A 20,038-nucleotide genomic window follows, 5' to 3' on the forward strand; every position below is an offset into this window, starting at 1 on the left:
CCTATCACATGCGATCTGTGCCCTTGATTATCATCCTGGGCAGTAGACATCAAAGCTGCCTTCTATGGGTGCTGACACGAGGCTGTGCGTAATTAGTGGACTTCACTGAAGAGAGTTTCATCACCAAATGTTTTCAAAATACTGAATGTCTTAATTTGCAAGAAGGGAGGGGGCGGCGGTGGTGGTTCATGTCGGGAGAGAATGATGCCCTACAGAAATAATTAAAACATAATTACAGCTCATCAGCTGTGCAAGTGCTCACAAAGTGCTGTCGCTGAAGATCTGCCGCTGTCCTCCGGGCATCAGTGGAGTAGCAGGCCACATACAGATCCGAAATTCACAGCGTACTTACACCAAATACATGCTTATGTCTTATTACTAGAGATACCAGGAGGAAAAGAAATTGGCCACAACAGTCCAAATTTAAATGAATGTCTCTTGCCGTTGAATTGACTGCTTATTATCCTCCATAAACACCTGCATTTGTTAAAAATATGTTGTCTGCCAAGGACGAATCAGGCAGCACTCATCAAACCAGGATGCACAGCAGGTCGTTAAAGCAATAACTTGTCTCCCCGGCTGATGTGTCAAACTGTATGCTCACTAACACGGAGATGCACAGATTGAGGAGCCAGTCAACCTTTTAAATTGACATCATGTTAGCTCTGTCCCCTGGTTGCAGTGCGGGCTGATGGCCATTGGTTCTATGATGACCACTTGGTACAAATATGGCTGGCAGTGCAGTCCTGTAAGGGGAGAGTGCACGCTAAGTGTTTGTGACGAGTGCTAAGGCCATCGCTTGATTCCAAGGAAGTAATGAAGGCTGGACTGTAGGCGGTGTGTTTTCTTCATCCACCTGATGGCAGACTTCTAACAACCCCAGTGTCAGGCCGGCTTAAAGTCACGCATCCTCTCTGTGCTGCTCATCCGGAGTTATCACGACATGTGTTTATTCCTCCCAGCCCAGAGCCGGGGAGCCAAATGGCACAATCGTCACAATCAGGTCTGGTTTGATGATGTGTGCCCTGTTTGTAATACACAAAACATGTGTGTGTGCCAGGAAGGACATGCATGGCTGAAACAGAATGCCCACTAGTGGTGAAATACATGAACAAAACAGAGGAAATCCCCATTTGTACACATTTATATGGAGGCTGGAATAATCATAAAGTATTTAGCATCTATAAGCAGCATATAAACACTTACTTACTACTTACTAACTATATAATTTCTTACATATAAGTGTTATTCAGTGGAGTTGTTATAACTCTGCCTATGAAACATTTACTCTCACTGGCCACTTTATTAGGTACACCTTCCTAGTACCAGGTTGGACCCATTTTGCCTTCAGGACTGCCTTAATTCTTGGTGTCAAAGGTGCTCTGTTGGATTGAGATCTGGTGACTGTGGAGGCCATTGGAGTACAGTAAACTCATTGTCATGTTCAAGAAACCAGTTTGAGATGATCTGAGCTTTGTGACATGGTGCGTTATCCTGCTGGAAGTAGCCATCAGAAGATGGGTACACTGTGGTCATAAAGGGATGGACACGCCAGAGGCTGACATTTTTTCGGGATTCCCATAGGATGGGAATCAGTTTCACTATTCGTCACGTGATTGGGACGGGATGGGAAAAAAGTCAACGGGAGCAGGCAGGACTGGGAATCATAATTTAGGCCTGTCGCGATATGCGATAAATCGGTTAATTGCACGGTAAATTAAAAGGGATTAATTGCCACATTCATGCGTGTTTCTTTTCGTCGTCTCTCTCCACCAAGACTTCTTCTAAAACGACTGAAAAGGACTCTCATTTTTCGAATTAATGTTTAAACATGTTTATTTTAAATGCACGTGCAGAAATACCAGCTTCAGGGTTTCTGCAACGTTTATTTGTTCACTTTTACTGAGTAGGTTACTGACCCTCTATAGACTTCAATTGTATTCGCTAAGCCAAGCCGCAATGCTAACCGCTGAGACCCAGCCACTGGACATACAGACACAAAAAAGATATCGATCATGTTGTCTCAATATGAAAATGATAGAGAAAGGGCATAACTCCCAAATCGTCTGAGTATTCTTTTAACTGCACACGTGAGAGTGAGAGAATGACAGTCTATTTTTTTGTATTTATTTATTTATTTCGATATTTTTACGTGTTATTTCTTTTTTGCATTCCTAAATATTCTTGTTAAATAAATGTTTATTTCTCTTTAAAAGGGTGTACTTGCATCAATATGTCTTTATTATCATTATATAAGTTTAAGTAATGGTCTAAAAACAACAAAATTACAACAATAATAAAAATTGTCTTAAAAGCACAATATTATGCAATATTATCGCTTATCACAATAATTTCCGACGCAATTAATCGCCCAGCAAAATTTGTTATCTTGACAGGCCTAATCATAAGAACAGTAGTCAAGTTTTTAAAAAGTAGTTGAAACTAGCTCCACCTCCAGCAGCTACAACAGTAACATGCTGCTCTAACACTGATGCTTCAGTATTAATAATCTAATGATGTTATATATAATAATATCAGTCAGAAGAACCAAACACTACTTTTACTTAGTTACGGAGCAGTTGAACAGCTGTACCTAATAAAGTGGCTGGTGAGGGTGTAATTGCTGTTTAAACAGCTAATGAATGCTGGATTACATTCTATAATGTAGCATATGATTGCATGCACAAACGTATCTTACATTGTGTTTTAAGGCATTAAGGCACAAATCATTTGCAGGCAGGTTTAAAACCAAGCCCCCGACACTTAACATCTGTACGTTAACAGAAACAAAACGAGAGAATGAGAATATGTAAAGAATAAGAACAAAATGGTAGATATAATTAGTTTCAGCTTACACCTTTTCAATATTTATATAGTTTTCCTTTAGTTATTCCTTTTAATTTAATGCCTTGATGTTATTTATGTTTTATTTTGTGCATTTCTCTTGAAAATCTAATAAAAATGACTTTTAAAAAATTACCAATATCTCCATTATGTAGCGTGTACACAGAAACTTTACATTTCAACAACACTGTGGTTAATGTGTGGTTAGGTTTAGGCGCATAAAACATTTGGTTATGGTTCGGAAAATATGTTTTGGCTGAAAATACCTGGTTTTCGGGACTCAATCCCCACCTGGAGACACAGTAGTGATGTCTAAAAACAACCCACGTTTCAAGGCTCTATGCTTGTTGCCCATGTCTCAAAAGCCGCTGAAAATGCAGCGATGGCTTGCTAAATTATAACCGGTATTGTTGTTTGTTGGTCTCAAAGAGTGGTCAGCAGCTTGGCAGGCTTGTCACCTCAGTAACAAGGCAGGGGTTCACCCTGGACAGGTCACCAGACTATCACAGGGCTGACACATAGAGACAGACAACCATTCACACTCACATTCACACCTACGGACAATTTAGAGTCACCAACTCAAGGCTCTCTAAGTCTTCCTAAGCTTGAAAAGTTTTTGTCACATACAGCAAACATCTGGCGATCTGCTAGCTACATGTCAAATGGCAACAAAAACACTTCACTTCTGTTTTCATTCAATAGTGTTATCAAACACAACGGAGTTAGCTCCCCTTAGCCTCATTGTAGCCTGTACCTCTAACTGCCTCTCTGTGCACCGGTTGGCTGGTTGGTGCAGCCTGGACCCAAATGTTTTTGTTGCCATTTGCGGAGCCTGGGATGCCTACAGAGACTGGACTTTTTCACAGCATATTCAGAGGACATGTAGCTAGCAGATCGCGAGGAGATGTTTGCTGTATGTGACAAAAACTTTTCAAGCTCAGGAAGACTTAGAGAGCCTTTAACCTGCATGTCTTTGGACTGTGGGAGGAAGCCGGAGTACCCTGAGAAAACCCACACTGACACGGGGAGAACATGCAAACTCTGCACAGAAGGGCTCCCCCATCCCGGGTTCGAACGCGAAACCTGCTTGCTGTGAGGTGACAATGCTAACCACTGCACACAGCAGTTAGGGATGCTTTATAAGAGAAGCTGTAGTTCTTCACAAAAACATAATTTAAAACACCTAAATTATAGTTGGTTATTGAATATGTACTGCTTATGCTAAATAGAGAGTTTAAATAAAGTGTTTAATTCTAACTGACTAAGAACTTTATACATATAAAGAGATATATTTTAGGGCATTCGTTCGCTTTCATACTTAACCTGTCGTGCAGGATCACAAGTAGTGAATATCACAGACTGAAAGTGAAAAGACAGTTTTCACGACACTGAATTTCACTGCCCTCAGATCACAACCTGTCATATATCCATCCACTGTGTTGTGTACAAATCTACAGGAAATATAAGGTCCCAGTTCACCACACTCACATATCTTTGGACTGCTGGAGTAACATTTGAAGCCTCCTGCATGATGTCGCCGTTCAGTTTTACTATATTAAGTTGACAGATTACAATGTGTGTAATGATATAATACAATATTATCTGATTTATTTATCAGTACAAATCTCTAGCTACAGTATATGAGGATATTTTCAAGTCAACTGACATAAATTTTAAGAAAATGATTAACTGCAGCTTATCAGGTGAACTGGAGTCTCTTAATTCATAGTTATGAATGTCTGTGTGTAACAGAGTGAACCTGTAGACCTCCCTCAGGTAGTTTCCCTGCCTCTCAGCACATACATATACTGACAAGCATCATGCTGCAAGTCTTTTTTAACCGTGCAGGTCGTATGAAAACGCCCACAAATTCATCTAATTAAGCTCCCTTACAGTTTAACAGTTACAGGGGATTAAGGTTGATTAATGACTAACTGACCTGGACAAACTGATTTAATCTAATCTAACTCATTTAATCTGCAATGCAAAGAACGTACACAACTCAGTGCTGTTCAACATGCTTCAAATCAGCAGCTAAAATGACTGTTATAAAGTGTAGTAACTACCTACCGGCACTAGAGGACGACACTGCCCAAGAAATGTGTTGCGTTTCACGTGAAGGCCCTGACTGTCACATCCACAGCCTTTTCACAGTGATAGAGGAACCTCTGAAAAATATTCCTGCTGGCATTCATCCGAGTTTGAGTTCTCTCCAGCTTTAGTCTTTCACCAGTTTTAACCCCACTTGTGATTAAAGTTAGTGCAATAAAGAGCGGGATGTTGTTGGAAATTCTTGAAATGTTGGCGAACTGCTTATCTGTCTGCAGAGTCAGTGAAGAGTCTCCAGTGTTACATCATAAACCTGGCATACATCTTGTTTGTAGCTCACAGAGAGGCCACATCAGAATCACAAACTCACTCTCATGTTAGTAACATCAATTAGTTGTGAGCTCTGTATCATTTTAATACTCACAAGAATTCACTTTGCATTCAAAAATCAAGTCAAGATTGTAGGAACAAAAATGTTTGTAGTAAGTCATAATTGTTCCAGTGCAAGTGATCAGAAAGTAAATTGAGTTTTATTTTATTTTATTTTGTGAAATGCAACAAAGTGCCAGTGGCCACAACATCCTACACCACTGTTCAAGAAAAATGATGTCACTCACAGGTGTTATACTGAATATTGAATGTTATGAACCGGCCTACCTACCGGAGCACTGTTTGTTATTAATACTGTGTCAGGTTTGTAAAAAACACACTTTATTTTTGAAGCACAGTGAATTTACGGCACAAGCTTTTATTTTGAAGTGCTGTTTCCTGTTGTAGAGTGAGTGAGTAACAGACAGCTACTGAACAGAGATGCAAACTAACTCAACGATATGACCAGACCCAAGTATGACACTGAATATATTAAACTTTGTGGACCTTGAACCAATGACCAGGGAGAAATCTGGACCCTCTCACTGGACCAGTTGGGAACTACTGTTTCTCAACCTGGGGCCCAACCCCTACTAGGGGTCACCAAAGCTTCACAGAGGTCGTGAGGCCCTCTTGTTTCTGAGGGGTGTAAGAAACAGCAGGTCTATATCTCAGCATGTCATTCATATGAAGAAAACTAAATTAAATAGTTCATTTTAAAGTTAAAAATCAGAATACAGACCAAAGAATCATGTTAATCGGCTTTTTTGTGCCTTTATTAGTCCGGACAGGTTACATGTGACAGGGAGAAAGAGGAGGGATGACATGGAGCAAAGAGCCACAGGTTGGAATCAAACCCACGGCCACTGCAGCAAGGACATAGCCTTTGTACATGAGGCCCCTGCTCTACCAGGTGAGCTACTGGGCACCCCAAGGAAAACTGATCTTTGATGAAATATCATAAGGAAGTAATTTACTCAAAATTCATCCAAATTACTTGTTTTACTCAAAATCCCTGCAGTTATTGCATTTATTATTTGTGTTTCTTGCACAGTTTATCAGTTGTTCAGTACTGTTATTGTTACACATTGAATATGAAATATCTGTAAAATATGTCGCTTAGTAAGGGGTCATCTGTTCAAACAACGATAGACATGGCACGTATCACTAAGTTTAAAAATGTAATCTGTTGCAAATATATTGTTTTCAGTAATTCAGTTATTTGCCATTTAAAATTTTGAAGCGAAATTGGAGGAATTCATCGAGCTATTATCTTTAACTGTCCTCCAACTGAAATAAAACCCCACTCCTATGGATGTAGTGTGTCCAGTATTGGTCACAATGTTTAGAAACTTCATTGCTGATCCTGATTTCAACCTGTGATGTGGTTCTGATGACAGAGTTTGACATGCTGGGCAGATTGTGCCTGATCACACAGTGCTTTTAAGCTATTACTTAAAATGCTAAGTGAGGGGGAAATATTGTATGTACGCTGTTGTTTAACCCTTTGAAATGTGAAGTGACATCACTTTTCTTGTGCTCCTTTCTGACGCCTTTTGCAAACACTTAAACCTTTGAACCCTGAGAAAACTGGTGCGTCTTCTTTCAAAAACATGGGAAAAAAGGCAATAAGCAACATGGTAAAAAAAAAAAAAAAAGTCCCACAATTTGCCAAAAATGTATAGATTTAGAAAATTATTCAAAAAATAAAATAGGGAAAGAATTAAGAATTATTATATTTTATAAGCACTTTTTCCAGGTCATGTCCTTGGCTGTTTATTTGTTTTTAAAATTTTTTCCTTATTTTTTTGTTTTACTAATTTTCATGTTTTGAATTTTCTTTTTTCTTTCTTTCTTTCTTTCTTTTTTTTTTTTTTTTACAATTTTTATGTTTTGAATTTTATTTTTTTATACTAAATTTCATGTTTTGAATTTTCTTTTTCTTTTTTTTCCCAATTTTCATGTTTAGAATTTTCTTTTCTTTTTTTTTTTTACTAATTGTTGTTTTGATTTTTTTTTTTTACTAAATTTCATGTTTTTAATTTTCTTTATACTAAGTTTCATGTTTAGAATTTTTTCTTTTTTAACAAATTTTCATGTTTTTAATTTTTTAAACTAATTTTCATGTTTTGAATTTCCTTTTTTTAACTAAATTTCATGTTTTGAATTTTCTTCCTTTTTTAAACTAATTTTCATGTTTTGAATTTTCTTTTTCTTTTTAAGTAATTTTCATGTTTAGAATTTTCTCTTTTTTTAACAAATTTTCATGTTTTTAATTTTTCTTTTTTTGAATCTAAATTTCATGTTTTGAATTTTCTTCTTTTTTAAACTAATTTTCATTGGAGTTTTGGCTGATATCTGCTTTAAATTGAGCAGTCAGAATCGGCCAATGTGCTTTTCCTTATTTTGCACAATAAATAAATGTTACACATACGTTAGATATTCTACTTCACATCTCCATCTGCTTGTGGGTCATCACGGTAAGAGTATGCATGTATAATATGATGTTAATTCCACTACAGAAGAGACTTAATCATTAAAATTAGGTGGGGCAAAAAAAGGATATATATCGATATCGGTATCGGTTATCCGCCAAATAAGTTGTCATATATTGGCGTATTGGTTATCAGCAAAAAGTCCAACATCATGCATCCCTATCTTAAATGTATCAAGATTAAACTGTACAATTATAAAGAATAATTCCTTTTTTGGTGCAAAAAAGAGCTTCATTTCTATCTTCAAATAATAATAACAGTGTAATAAGTCATCCTTTTATTCATGTAGCACATTTTAAAACCAGGTTTACAAAGTGCTGTGCAGAGAAAAGAACCCATAAAAGACAATGGCATAATAAATACATAGAAAGAACACAAAATGCATGATAAATACACTGTCTACAAGAAGGAAACATAACTAAACATGTGAGCAAAAGTACAACTAATGAAGAAGGTCATTGTGGGTTGGCTAGAAACAATCTACTGTCTACTCCTTCTAAAAAATAAAACCAAACAACTGTATCAAAAATAATGTCATGATTCAAGACGTTTCAAAAAGTAGAGAAAAGATTGGATGGGAACTTTTACCATTTTGGTGTGTGACGTGAAAAAATATTACAAGTATATGAAAACTGGAATGCATAAGGTTAATACTTGGTTATACCTATAGAGTTATTTAATTTGTTTGTGCAGCATGTGTCATTGTTTGTGGTCTATACTGTAGTGGTAGAGTAAAAGAGTTGGTCTTGACCTTGGAAGCCATTGAAGCAGTAATAATTTTAAAGTGTAAAGAGGCAGGTTTCTGCTTTAAATTGTGATAAAGTAAATGTAATGGCTACAGACTAATAACACTATCAGTGGTTAGATTGGTTCCATATAAGCCTCGTTTTCACTCTGCAATTTTGTCTGCCACTGGGAACGATCTCCTGTGAAACTGAAGGCTCCATTAAAGCACTAAGGAAGCGTGTCAACCAATGTGCAACACAACAGGAGGAGGACAGTGCTACCACTTTCCTCGCTAGCTATCAGTGACTATTCCCATTTACTGAAGAGTATGAGAACTGAAATACATGAAATGACCTCTGAACACCACATCACATGGTGGCAGCACAGTTGGGTTTAGGCACCAAAACTTCTTGGTCAGGTTCAGAAAAATATTGTGTTTTCAGTTCAAGTAACCACAACACGTTGCATGCGTGGAATGGAGCGTGAGATGGATTGGCGGTTTGTTGCCAGACCGTCGTGGTGAAGATGTAGCTGAGCCGGAAGGCAAAGCTTTCAATTTACTGGTCCATCTATGTCCCAACCCTCACCTATGGTCATGAGCTCTGGGTAATGACTGAAAAAATGGTGTGGTCGAATTGAGTTTCCTCCGTGGAGTGGCTGGGCTCAGCCTTAGAGATAGGGTGAGGAGCTCGCACATCCGGAGGGAGCTCGGAGAAGTCTGCTCCTTTGCGTCAAAGGGGTCAGTTGAGGTGGTTCGGGCATCTGATCAGGATGCCTCCTGGGGGCCTCCCGTTAGAGGTGTTCTGGGCACGTCCCATTGGTAGGAGGCCCCGGGGCAGACCCAGAACGTACTGGAGGGATTATATATCTAATCTGGCCTGGGAACGCCTTGGGGTCCCTCAGGAGGTGCTGGAAAGCGTTGCTGGGGAGAGGGACGTCTGGGATGCTCCCTCTGTTCCCTCTCTAAGCACCGAGTTGGAAGTACAATACGTTTGAATAAAAATGTACAGCGAACAAGCTAGCAAGAGGACGAAAACCCTGCACTCCTTCTTTATATCAAACCATGTAAGTTGAGTTGCGTGGTTTCTGATAACGGTTAGCTGACATTAAAAGATGACCTCTTTTCCTAGTCATCAGGTGTTTTTGGTTATTTGGGTTTGGTTCCTTCCTTACTCCAGAACCATCTGTCCCCCTCACCTCTGAAATAATGGCTACGCCCCTGAATAATGGCTACCAAACTGACCTCCTTCCTATGTGGACTTTGTTGCTCTTTTAACAATCTATAGGATTGTGCAATAAATCTCGCACCTGATGTCATTTAACCAGGATACTTGTGTGCCCACCACGACAAGATCCTAACTGACTTTTCCTTTGGCCTTGTTTCCATGGTGCAGTCATGTCATTTCAACACAACGTAATAATGTGGTGTTAAGAGGTCATTCACGTATTTCTGTAGGACTGGACTGCGATGTAAGGTCTTTGCAGTTACTATCCCCGTTAGCAGAAATGCCTGATGGTGGAACAACTGGAGTAACTGTAGACAACATGGTAGTTGCTCGGCTCTGAGGAAAACAGAAAGTGATCCAGTTGATTTGCAACACTGGCACAAACAATAATACTGCTTGTAAATCATGGTGGTTTGTGGAGAAACAGAAAAACATATTCGCTCCCTTAGTATGACTTTTTCCATTCAGATTGTGGTTTGACTTGTTCAAGTTTTGAAATATCAATACTGAGATTTCTGCCTCCATTCCAATAAAACGGACAGAATTGAAATTCCGTGTATGGTGTTTACAGCCTTAAAAATTTCAGCAGCTACATCTCCTTTCAGGAGCAGTGACCCAGTCACTCTAGATATTTAACACACTTGCTGTAAACAGGTTTCACTAAGAATATTTCTGTGATAAAATGTAGGTTAATAAAAACTGCAAGGTCTTATCCAGGGTAATGGGTGCACTGCTACTGAAAAGAAATGTCGATTTTTGTCAAACATTATGTTTTATTGCAGCGAGTGCCACAGACCAAGTTCTACAATGGGAATTTTTTTTTTTTTAATTTGTTCAGTATTAAACAAGACTGTTACAGTCAGCAGCAGCAAAACCACGCTGCAATGTTAGCACTCGGGGGAATTTGAACACTATCGAGTTACGTCCACTAAAAGTGTTTGTTTTTGCCACTGACAGGATCAGATTGTTATTCAATGTAATGGCAACTTATGGAAAGGATCCCTACAGAGATAGACCTTTTTGCTAAAGAGTAAAATCCTTTTTGTTTAACCAGAAACTTTCCTGACATGGCCATCGCCAAACCCACCAGACTCAATTTAAATAAATGGTTATTAAGTGTGTATTAAGCCATTTTATTTTCACATCTAACTGGGTGAATTAAGTAGTCTAGCAGGAGTATGAACCAGACAAGATACAAAGACAAATAAACCCATTTTTCCATGTAATTTGAACACCAGGAATCAAATGGAAAGGTCATTAACATACCTCTCTTTTTTGGTTAAAAAAGGTAAATGACACATTTTAGGCTCATAACAATGTAACGTCTGCTATTTTGAATCGCAGTTGATGAAAATCTACATTTTTCGTAATTAGCTTGGACATCGATTCAAGATGGCCGCCAAACAAACCCCATGGGCCATGAGTTGACCATGGCAACAAGAAAAAATCTTTACTACACACCATTAGGATCCCAAAAAACCATGTTATAAGAAAAATGTCATGTTGGTGCACAGGAAGCTATTTCTCCTGCTAGGCTAAAAGATTTATTTCAACCAAACCAGAGGTGGTGATTATCTGAACAGTGGAAAGATAAGTTTTTGTGAGTTTTATTTTGCTTCTGTGGCTTTAAATGAAGCATGTTTTATGATGATAAAGTTTATTTAAGTAGAGTCTGATGGGTTTGACGATTACGATATTGGGGCTGTTTCTGTTATTAAAAGGATGCTACTCTTTAACAAAGACATCGACCTCTGTATGGATCCTTTCCATTATATTGTCACACACTGGACAATTCTGGACCAATCTCAACAATTGCTATTCCAATTAATCACTCAGACACAAAAGCATGGTGATGGCAATAGGGTCCAGGTTGAAAAATACCGGAATTCCCCTTTAACTGAGAACAAAATGAAAAAATAATATATATATAGACAGAAGCAATGATCACTTCTAAAGCTCATCTAAAATTTCTCCAGTGGTACCAACCTTGCATGTGCTGTGGTATGCTCATTATATAAGTTGCTAAAACATCATGAAGTGTACCAATACCGTACCCTGAACTATTGTTTCTAGTGCCATGATAAAAAAAGACTTCTACACACCTAAGGTGAAATGGCAGACGTTTGATGCCACATAGGGTGTGACTACCGTCCATCACTTAGACACTTACACCCATTGGGAAAAGAAACACTAGATTCCTGATTGATGCCCTCTTTGACCTCCATGGGGAGCGAGTCAAAGAGATGATCCTCCACAATCAGGCAGCTCCTGCGCAGGAGGCTGCACTGACCGAGCTGAGCCGGGAGACGATCCAGACAGTTTCCCTTCAGTTCCAGATGTGTCAGCTGCAAGAGTTGGCCAATCTTCTCTGGGATGGAGGAGATACAGTTGTGGCCGAGACATAAGGTCCTCAGTTTGTTGCACTTGAACAGTTGCTTGGGAACTACTTCGACTTTGTTGCCATTTATGGCAAAATGTTGGAGGTTCTGCAGAAAGCCAACCTCCAGAGGTATTACCACTATGGAGTTGTGGCTAACATCGAGGTACCTCAACTTGAGAAGGGTGAATAATGATGAGGGTAGTGATTCAAGCTTGTTGTGTGAGAGATAGAGCGACTCGAGGTTTTTAACATGGCTTATTGACAGTGGAATGGTGATGATCTTATTGTGCCAAAGTTTGAGGCACGTCAGTCTCTTGAGGTGCTGAAAGCTGATGATCTCCTCGATGGTACGGATGTTGTTGGATTTTAGATCCAGCTCCTGAAGGTTGGTCAAACTGAAGATAGCATGGGGGATTCGCTCCAGCTCACAGTTAAGAAGCTCCAGTTCAGCGAGATTCAGTATTTTCTTCAAACTGTTCAGCACTAAGAGCTTTGTACCATCATTATGAATCACCAGCTTGATCAGATGCGGAGAAAGATCCGTTATGTTCGTTGGGATCTTTGTGAGGTTGCTTTTGAGATGCAGAATTTTTAGGTGCCTGAGATCTCGCAGAGACTCGAGTCCAATCATTTTGTTGTTTTCTGAGTTCAGGTTACCAATCAGGTATAGTTCACTTAAATTTTTCAACAAGTATACCCAGCTAGGAATCTCAGCGACATCTGTGAATTTGACATGAAGGCACCGGAGGTGATCGCGAAGAAAAATGAAAGCAGTCTGTTCAACTTTGGCTGGACAGTGATAGAAGTGCAACTCCTGGAGGTTTATCATCTGTGAGATCTTAGCTGTTATCCTGGCCTCTGGGATTAATTCTAGTTTGAGGATTTCCAAATCGGTGAGATCAAACACAGCATCTGGCACTCCAGAAAGCATAAAAAGATGGAGTTCCAACTTGTCTTGAGGATTGCGCGTCACATGCTGCCGCAACTTCTCAAAGGTCCACTCATGGTTCAGGCTAATCTCCCGTAGTTTGTTCTCACTCACCTCAGAGAGAAAAACACCAAAACGCTTTGAGTAAAGCTGGTCGTACTGATCGACCATGTGGAGGAGGAACGCAAAGTCATTCTTAACATCCGGAATGTCACTGAAGCTGCTCTCCTCTCTGACTTTCTCAAAGGAATACTCTTTTAGTGGTCGCCGAAAAAGCCAGAACAGTGTGTATATGCAAATTACACCGTAAGCACATATGAGAGCAATATAACTAACAAGGAGTTTCTTTAACATGAACGCCATGTTGTGTGTACAATGGAACTTGGTGTATCCAGTCAAGTGCTTTATTTCAGGCTCACACACGTGGTCAAAATCTATAGAGGCGACAAATGTCATGGTGTAGCACAGGATCAAAATGAATTTGACTGTTTTGATAACTGTCTGAATGGCATACAGCCTGTAAATCAAGTCACTGTCTTCCACATGGGCACGAAATTTCCGGACTTTTTCGAACAGGGCTTTTGCTTGCTCGCCATCTTTTTTGTCCAGTATGGTCATGGCGGGAACTTCACTAACCAGCTTTTCAGCTGAAAATGTGACCCCAGATTTAGTCAGCATTGGGGCGGACTGGTTTGGACTCCCCTCCTCGCTGCTTGTGGACAGATGCTTCAGGAGGGAGGATGCACCCGCCAGTCTCTGCTTGTTCTCCTCCGAGTCCTCGCAGGCAGTCTCTGACAGCGCTTTGGTAGTCCAAGGCGATTCGAAACATTTTCCCAGTATGGAAACAAAATGTTCTATTTTGGAGCTTGTCTTTGGGTACTTGAACCAGAAGTTGCTACTGACCATTAATACAATAGTGTGGATGAGAGCGAGGTATGGGAAATACTTTGAATACCAAGGCAGGGCAACATGGTAGCACATCTGGTTGACGAAAACATACTGCTGAAAATCCAGCTTTGTCCTGACACCTGTAGGCTGAGGCTGCCCAAAAGTACCCGACTGTGTGAAGGGAATTGTAGGGGCAATGCTATCAGGAGGCCTTCTTGCCATTAAAGGAGCGGCTTGCTCTCCAATGGCACTTTCTTTGTTCCATAAGCTATCAGCTGTCTCTGGTGGTTGGGGCCTTAAGAAGCCCCCAGTCCCCTCTGGAGTTTGTTCCAGAATGGGAAGACAAACCACTTGGTCCTTAGTCAACTGCATCGTCCCAGAAAATATGGCCAACATCAACATGACAATACCAAGATAATCCATGAAGACATCCCACCATGGTTTCAGTATTCGATAGGTTGGCTGGATGTCATTCAGCGAGGCTACTTCTGTGAGGGTGAACATTCCTGCAACAGAGATAATGAAACAACATCATGCTTGATTCCTACATTACAGAAAAATTACATCATATAAGATTATTATCCCAGTATCATCTCAGTTTATTTTTGTACTTCCACTGACTTTTCGAATTACATCAACATAACCTCCCCTAGTGTGCATGATAAACACAGTTTTACAGAAATGTGTAAAACTTCTTAACAACACATTGAATGGTGGTGGGCACACTATTTGTAAGAACTACATGCTGGCAACATGAAAAAAATGCCAATGTAAAGTCTACTACAAACAGCCACAGTTTTGTTGTGAAACGGTCACCATTTGGTTCGGTTTAGTGAAAGAAAAACACTAAGTTAGACTTAGAGGACAAAAAAAACTTGGTTAACTTCAGGAAAAGATTGCGGTTTTGGTTAATATAACTATGTACGGGACGTAAGTGACATATGCATACTTTTTTGTGTTATGTAAAGTGCGTGAAGTCCCGTAACTAAGCTGACATTTGGTTTTACATGGGACAAGAACATCGGTCTCCTGGTTGAAAGTCCATGTTTGTTTGACCTATGCACCACCCCAAAAACTTTCTTGCTGTTATACTTAATTTTTGAGTCCACAGCAACAAAGGACCCTCACTGACTTTGCACTGACCTTTTTTTCATGTTGCCAGCATGTAATTTAACACATTTCATGCCCATCACCATGTATGCGTTGTTAAGACTTTGTGTCCATTTTACATTTTGCTATGACATGTAAAAATGGACCCAGAAAAGTAAGGTTTCTTACTGTTATGGCCACCTTGCTTTCACACTCTGTCTTGGCTGCTGTAAACTGCTTTTCTGCAATAAATTATATGCTTTAAAGAAGGTTGAAATTCCACAAGAATGCTCCTTTCATCCTATTATTCACCCTAATAGGACTGTTATCTTTGTCTAACCAATTCTATTTTCAACAATTTTTTTTTAGCTGTGACCAGCGGGGTGTAAAAGTTAATTTTGCAGAACTTGAATTCATGAAAATAATCATGTGTTACTGCAGGACAAGCTTTTACTTTGCTTCACTCCCTAACAGTAATTAATAGTAATAGTTGTAGAGGTACTGCTGAACCACAAGTACTGTTGTATTGTGGCAGTCCTTGCCTACAGTACGTAAATCTAAAATGTCCATGTTTACCACCAGAATTTTCCCTTGGATGGGTGACAAGTGGAAAACATAATGAAACAGTAGTGGCTTGTTCAGAGAGGCAAAGTCCCTCCCCTTCCACTGGAACACCATGATACCATATTTCAGAAAAAATACGTACAGTGGTTAACAGAAAGAGATAAATAATTTATAGATCACATTTCAATTGTGCCATGATTTAGATATAGGATGTTTGTCAGATTAACAGATGATTATACAAGTCAACAGAAAAGCAGTTTGTTGAAAAACTACTGAAGCATAAGACTGTAAAAAATACGGAATTCCAAAGACAACACAAGTTGCAAAAGTGACATCATAGCTTTCTACAACACCTGTTTCGTACCAGGATGTACTCACATGAGAAACGGGTCTTGCTCATTCTTTTGATTACCAGCTGATATAAAGACCAGGAATCACTGGATAAAACACATCACTTAAGTAACTTTACATTTGTGCATGGAGCATACATAAGTTACTAAGCTAGCTGGCTTGCTGGCGCTGGTAGTTTAAAGGGCCTGTTGGGCAAGATGAGAGATATAGACTAGTTCACTAAGCAGTTTCACACAAAACTAAATGGTACGACAACAAACCAACAACAAACTGCGACTTCCTTGACTTGCAAAGTTATCTTTTAAATTGACAAGCATCATATGTTTAATTCAGTGTCAAAATATGCTTAGTGGGCAGTTTACCCGCTGTCAGGGCACCATTTAGCATCTGTATGAGACGCACTGGTTTTTCCACCAACTCCAAAGTTAACCCGTCTGCATTATTATTAGACACTCCAAGCAACCGACGTAGTTCAGAACATGAAAGTCCACTCAAGGGGGGTGGATGGCTTCAACAAACACCAGCATTCTCTTGTTTACAAAGCTATTCTTAACCTATTTCCAGCATATTTATATGTACATGAAGCAAAAAATTGAAAATGGCTGCTCTCCGTTCTCAAAACATGTTCTTATTGTCTGTATCAAGGGCATGTAAAGAGTGTGGCATGTATGCAGCTCCTTATGTGTGGAATCTTCTGCAGGAAGAAAGCACTGTTGCAGGATTTTTGTACACCATCAAGTTTTATATTGCTTGTTTTAGACCTGTACATGGGTACCAGGATCTGGCGAGTCTCAAGAGGTTTTTCTGGTTAAATAGAGGTTAAATAAAATAGGAGAGCGGTGTTCGAGACCAACAATCAACAACACCGGTTCCAGGTGTTTTTTAGCAACACACCACTGACTTTGTGGCACTTAAAGCCAGTTGTTTTTAGCAACATCTGCAATCTTCTCCTACCCATAACCAAGTAGTTTTGTTGCCTAAACCTAAGCGTCGACCCCTTCTGTGAAAATATGATGGATCAAAAAATTCTTTGTCTCTCACAGGTGACTACAGTACATATTTTTTTCCTGAAACAGGGTCCATTTGGTACACCAAAGGGGAGTGACATCGCTTGTGTATCAGTCCTGGTAATGTGAGAATTGCACAGGATCCTGTAATCCAATGCAATCAAATACAACTGTCTTATGACAAATGTATGTAGCTGTGGTGTTGTTGTGTTGGATCACTTCAAACTCTAATGTGTTTCTAATTATATTCCACTGTATTCTATATTTTCTGGTCACTTGTAAATCACACCTGGCAGACATTATATATCCTGGCTTTACTGATTGTCGAGGACAAGCTGATCTAAGCAGAGCACAGTACATTATGGGACAGTGAGGACTGGAATGACACACTGGTTGTGCCACATTTCCCAGTCACATTCAGACAAGGCTCAGAGAGAGCTGCCCTGTCAGAGTGTTATGGATTTAGAGAGTGCGCTGCCCTTGAACTGGGACACAGCACACATGTTGTCTGTAGAGATAGTGCGTGTCATGTGCAACACAAATTCTGCTCATACAGTCTGAGCTCTCCATAACTCACCATCTCCATTGGTTTTCTTTAGTGTGCTTCTCTGTGCATACAAACTACTTCACTCCAAATTAGCCTCCTTGCACAGAGTTTACAGTCAGGTGCTTTGTCAGCACTCCATACCACAAATATACCCTCTTGCCTAGGCGTGATGCTGCATGCTGTAAATAATGTATAGCCTATTTATATCTCTGTATCTGAGTGTTTTCCTGTGGGTTATAATAGAAACGCATCAAATAACACGAAAACATAGTCTGTGTCACCGCTGTGTCTGCAGTCTATTGTGTGTGTTGAGAGCATGAAGGTCACTATTTCCATCGGGGCTGCAGAGCAGAGCAGGCTGAGACCGGCTCCAGCAGCAAGACGCATCCATGGACACAAAACAAGAGGTGGACCTGATGTCCGTGAAGCCTTTAAACGCAGCACTCGTATCTGGGTTCCCTTACAGAAAATCACGACGCGTTCACATCACAGCAGCACACTAAATCCACTGCTGGTTCATTGTAACAGCCAGCTCCGCTCGGTTATACCCCGCTATATAACCTGCTAACAGTGTCGGGCCATAGCGCACTGTGGGTACATTTGTAGACCCTGAATAACCTAAAGGAGGGCCGGCAAAGATACGCACCTTCAGGAGGTCTGATCCACTTATGTCGATGCCAGCAGTACCGAACAACGCCTCTGTTTACATGCCATGTTTGTGTGCCGTGATGAAGCCGTCCTTTCTTCGCATCAGCTCAACCGTGGGCCTGCTGGCCGGGCTGTAAGCAGCTTAGCTGACTACCCCCACTCCGCCTCAGATGGTCGGGTCCTCTGCCTCTGACTGGCGACGCAGCCGGCACGGCAGCACCAGCTGCTGGAAGTGGACCCGGCGTGATGTTAGTCACACACTCGTTGTTCCTCAGTGCGTTTCCCCATGACCGTCAGGTGGTGACAGATCTGTTGTAACGTGCAGGAGAAATCTCACTCTGTTTTTCCCCCACATCAGAAGCTGAGAGGATGGACAACATATGAAAGCTTGCAGGGATTGACAGTGGGAGACGAGATGACCCACTGATGTTAGGGACCGTCGTAAAAGTGCAACGGGTGTAATTTAAAGTTACATCACAGCTTTGTTTCCTCAAAAAAAGAAAAATGATAATAATAAAATACATGACAACTTACACTAGAAGAAACACTCAACTTATAACACATATGAATGTTTTTTCTATTTTATAAGTATTAGGCACCGATCACACACAAAGCGTTTTGCAGGAGGCGCACCACACTGCCTTTTTTTTAAGTTGAATGCTTATGTTTAGGCAAAAAGAAAAAAAAACTACTTGTTTACGTTTCTCTGTCTCTCTCTTTATGTATAATTTTGTCATATGGATTACTGCACATTTATTATGTTGATCTGTTCTGTACGACATCTATTGCACGTCTGTCCGTCCTGGAAAAGGGATCCCTCCTCAGTTGCTCTTCATGAGGTTTCTACAATTTTTTTTCCCTGTTAAAGGTTTTTTGGGGAGTTTTTCCTTATCCGCTGTGAGGGCCCAAAGGGCAGAGGGATGTCGAATGCTGTAAAGCCCTGTGAGGCAAATTGTGATTTGTGATATTTGACTTTATTAATAAAATTGCTCGATTGACTGAAATTGACTCATCAAAGTTCAGGTTAAAATAAAATTTGTAGCGTTACTGAGATAATTCACAATGTCACTTGATGTATTTGACATGTCACGTAACAAGTATATCACATGATACATGATAGAATACTTTTTAAAAAATTAACATTTCACACAGGAAACAAAGGACACAAAGTCTCCTGGGTGAAAGTCCTGTGTTGTTTGACCTGTCCACAACCTCTTCCTCCCACCCTACTCAGACTTTCTCGCTCTTTATGCTACGTCATTGCTGCTGGCGAGTTCAGGGGCATAGCACCAAATTCTTTGTGGGCTCCCTGCACTTCAGCTCTTGATCCATGTCTCTCTCATGCGCCTTTTGAATTTTTTTTTTTACAAAATCAGTTTCTTTCCCTGTTTTTTCTCTCTTTCTTTCAATCTGGAACCACCATTTCCCTTTTTAAGGGAAAGACATGACACTACATACGTTGGTGCTCCGGCAGCATACGCCGTCACTCACACAGCTTTAATGGCATTTTGTCCAGGTGTGGACTAAACCATTTTGCACCTCTGAGAGAGGTAAGAGAGGCATCAAAAGATGCATCCACTTTTTTTTTTTTTTAGTTAGTTAAAGGGTGTGTGTCGGTGTTAGACCAAGCTGCCACATTTGACACCATGGAAATAAGACAGGGTTGTTATTACCGAAGGGGTAACAGTTAAAAGTTAGTCATATAGCTAATAATGTAAAATAAATAAATAAATAAATAATGATAATAATAATCACATATTAAGCAGAGCCCAACTTCCCTTGTAGATTCCTTTTTAATTTCCTTCTTTGTATGCATGTCTTTGGTGAATAAAGATTGAGACTATTTTGTTAATCTTGGACTGAGCCTACTGTAGCCACACACTTAAATTTTGGAGGAAAAATGAGCTCCTCTTATTTGTTCTGCACA

At 40.0% G+C, this 20,038-nt stretch overlaps 1 protein-coding gene across 1 annotated transcript; it reads right to left on the minus strand.

The window, feature by feature from the left end:
• Positions 1-7,531: 7,531 nt before the first annotated feature.
• On the minus strand, positions 7,532-18,717 carry lrrc8db (leucine rich repeat containing 8 VRAC subunit Db). Its single transcript, XM_033620800.2, has 2 exons — positions 18,110-18,717; positions 7,532-14,411 (listed from the first exon to the last, which is right to left on the minus strand). Exon 2 carries the CDS (start codon positions 14,407-14,409, stop codon positions 11,854-11,856), a length of 2,556 nt encoding a protein of 851 aa, XP_033476691.1. The 5' UTR covers positions 14,410-14,411; positions 18,110-18,717; the 3' UTR covers positions 7,532-11,853.
• Between the last annotated feature and the right edge of the window lie 1,321 nt (positions 18,718-20,038).

The sequence above is a fragment of the Epinephelus lanceolatus genome, chromosome 6 (assembly GCF_041903045.1).
Source record: "Epinephelus lanceolatus isolate andai-2023 chromosome 6, ASM4190304v1, whole genome shotgun sequence".
Taxonomy (NCBI): domain Eukaryota; kingdom Metazoa; phylum Chordata; class Actinopteri; order Perciformes; family Serranidae; genus Epinephelus; species Epinephelus lanceolatus.

Bases quoted from the DNA above. Each gene is read 5' to 3' on its own strand.
- lrrc8db (XM_033620800.2), bottom strand. From the start codon at position 14,409: ATGTTCACCCTCACAGAAGTAGCCTCGCTGAATGACATCCAGCCAACC.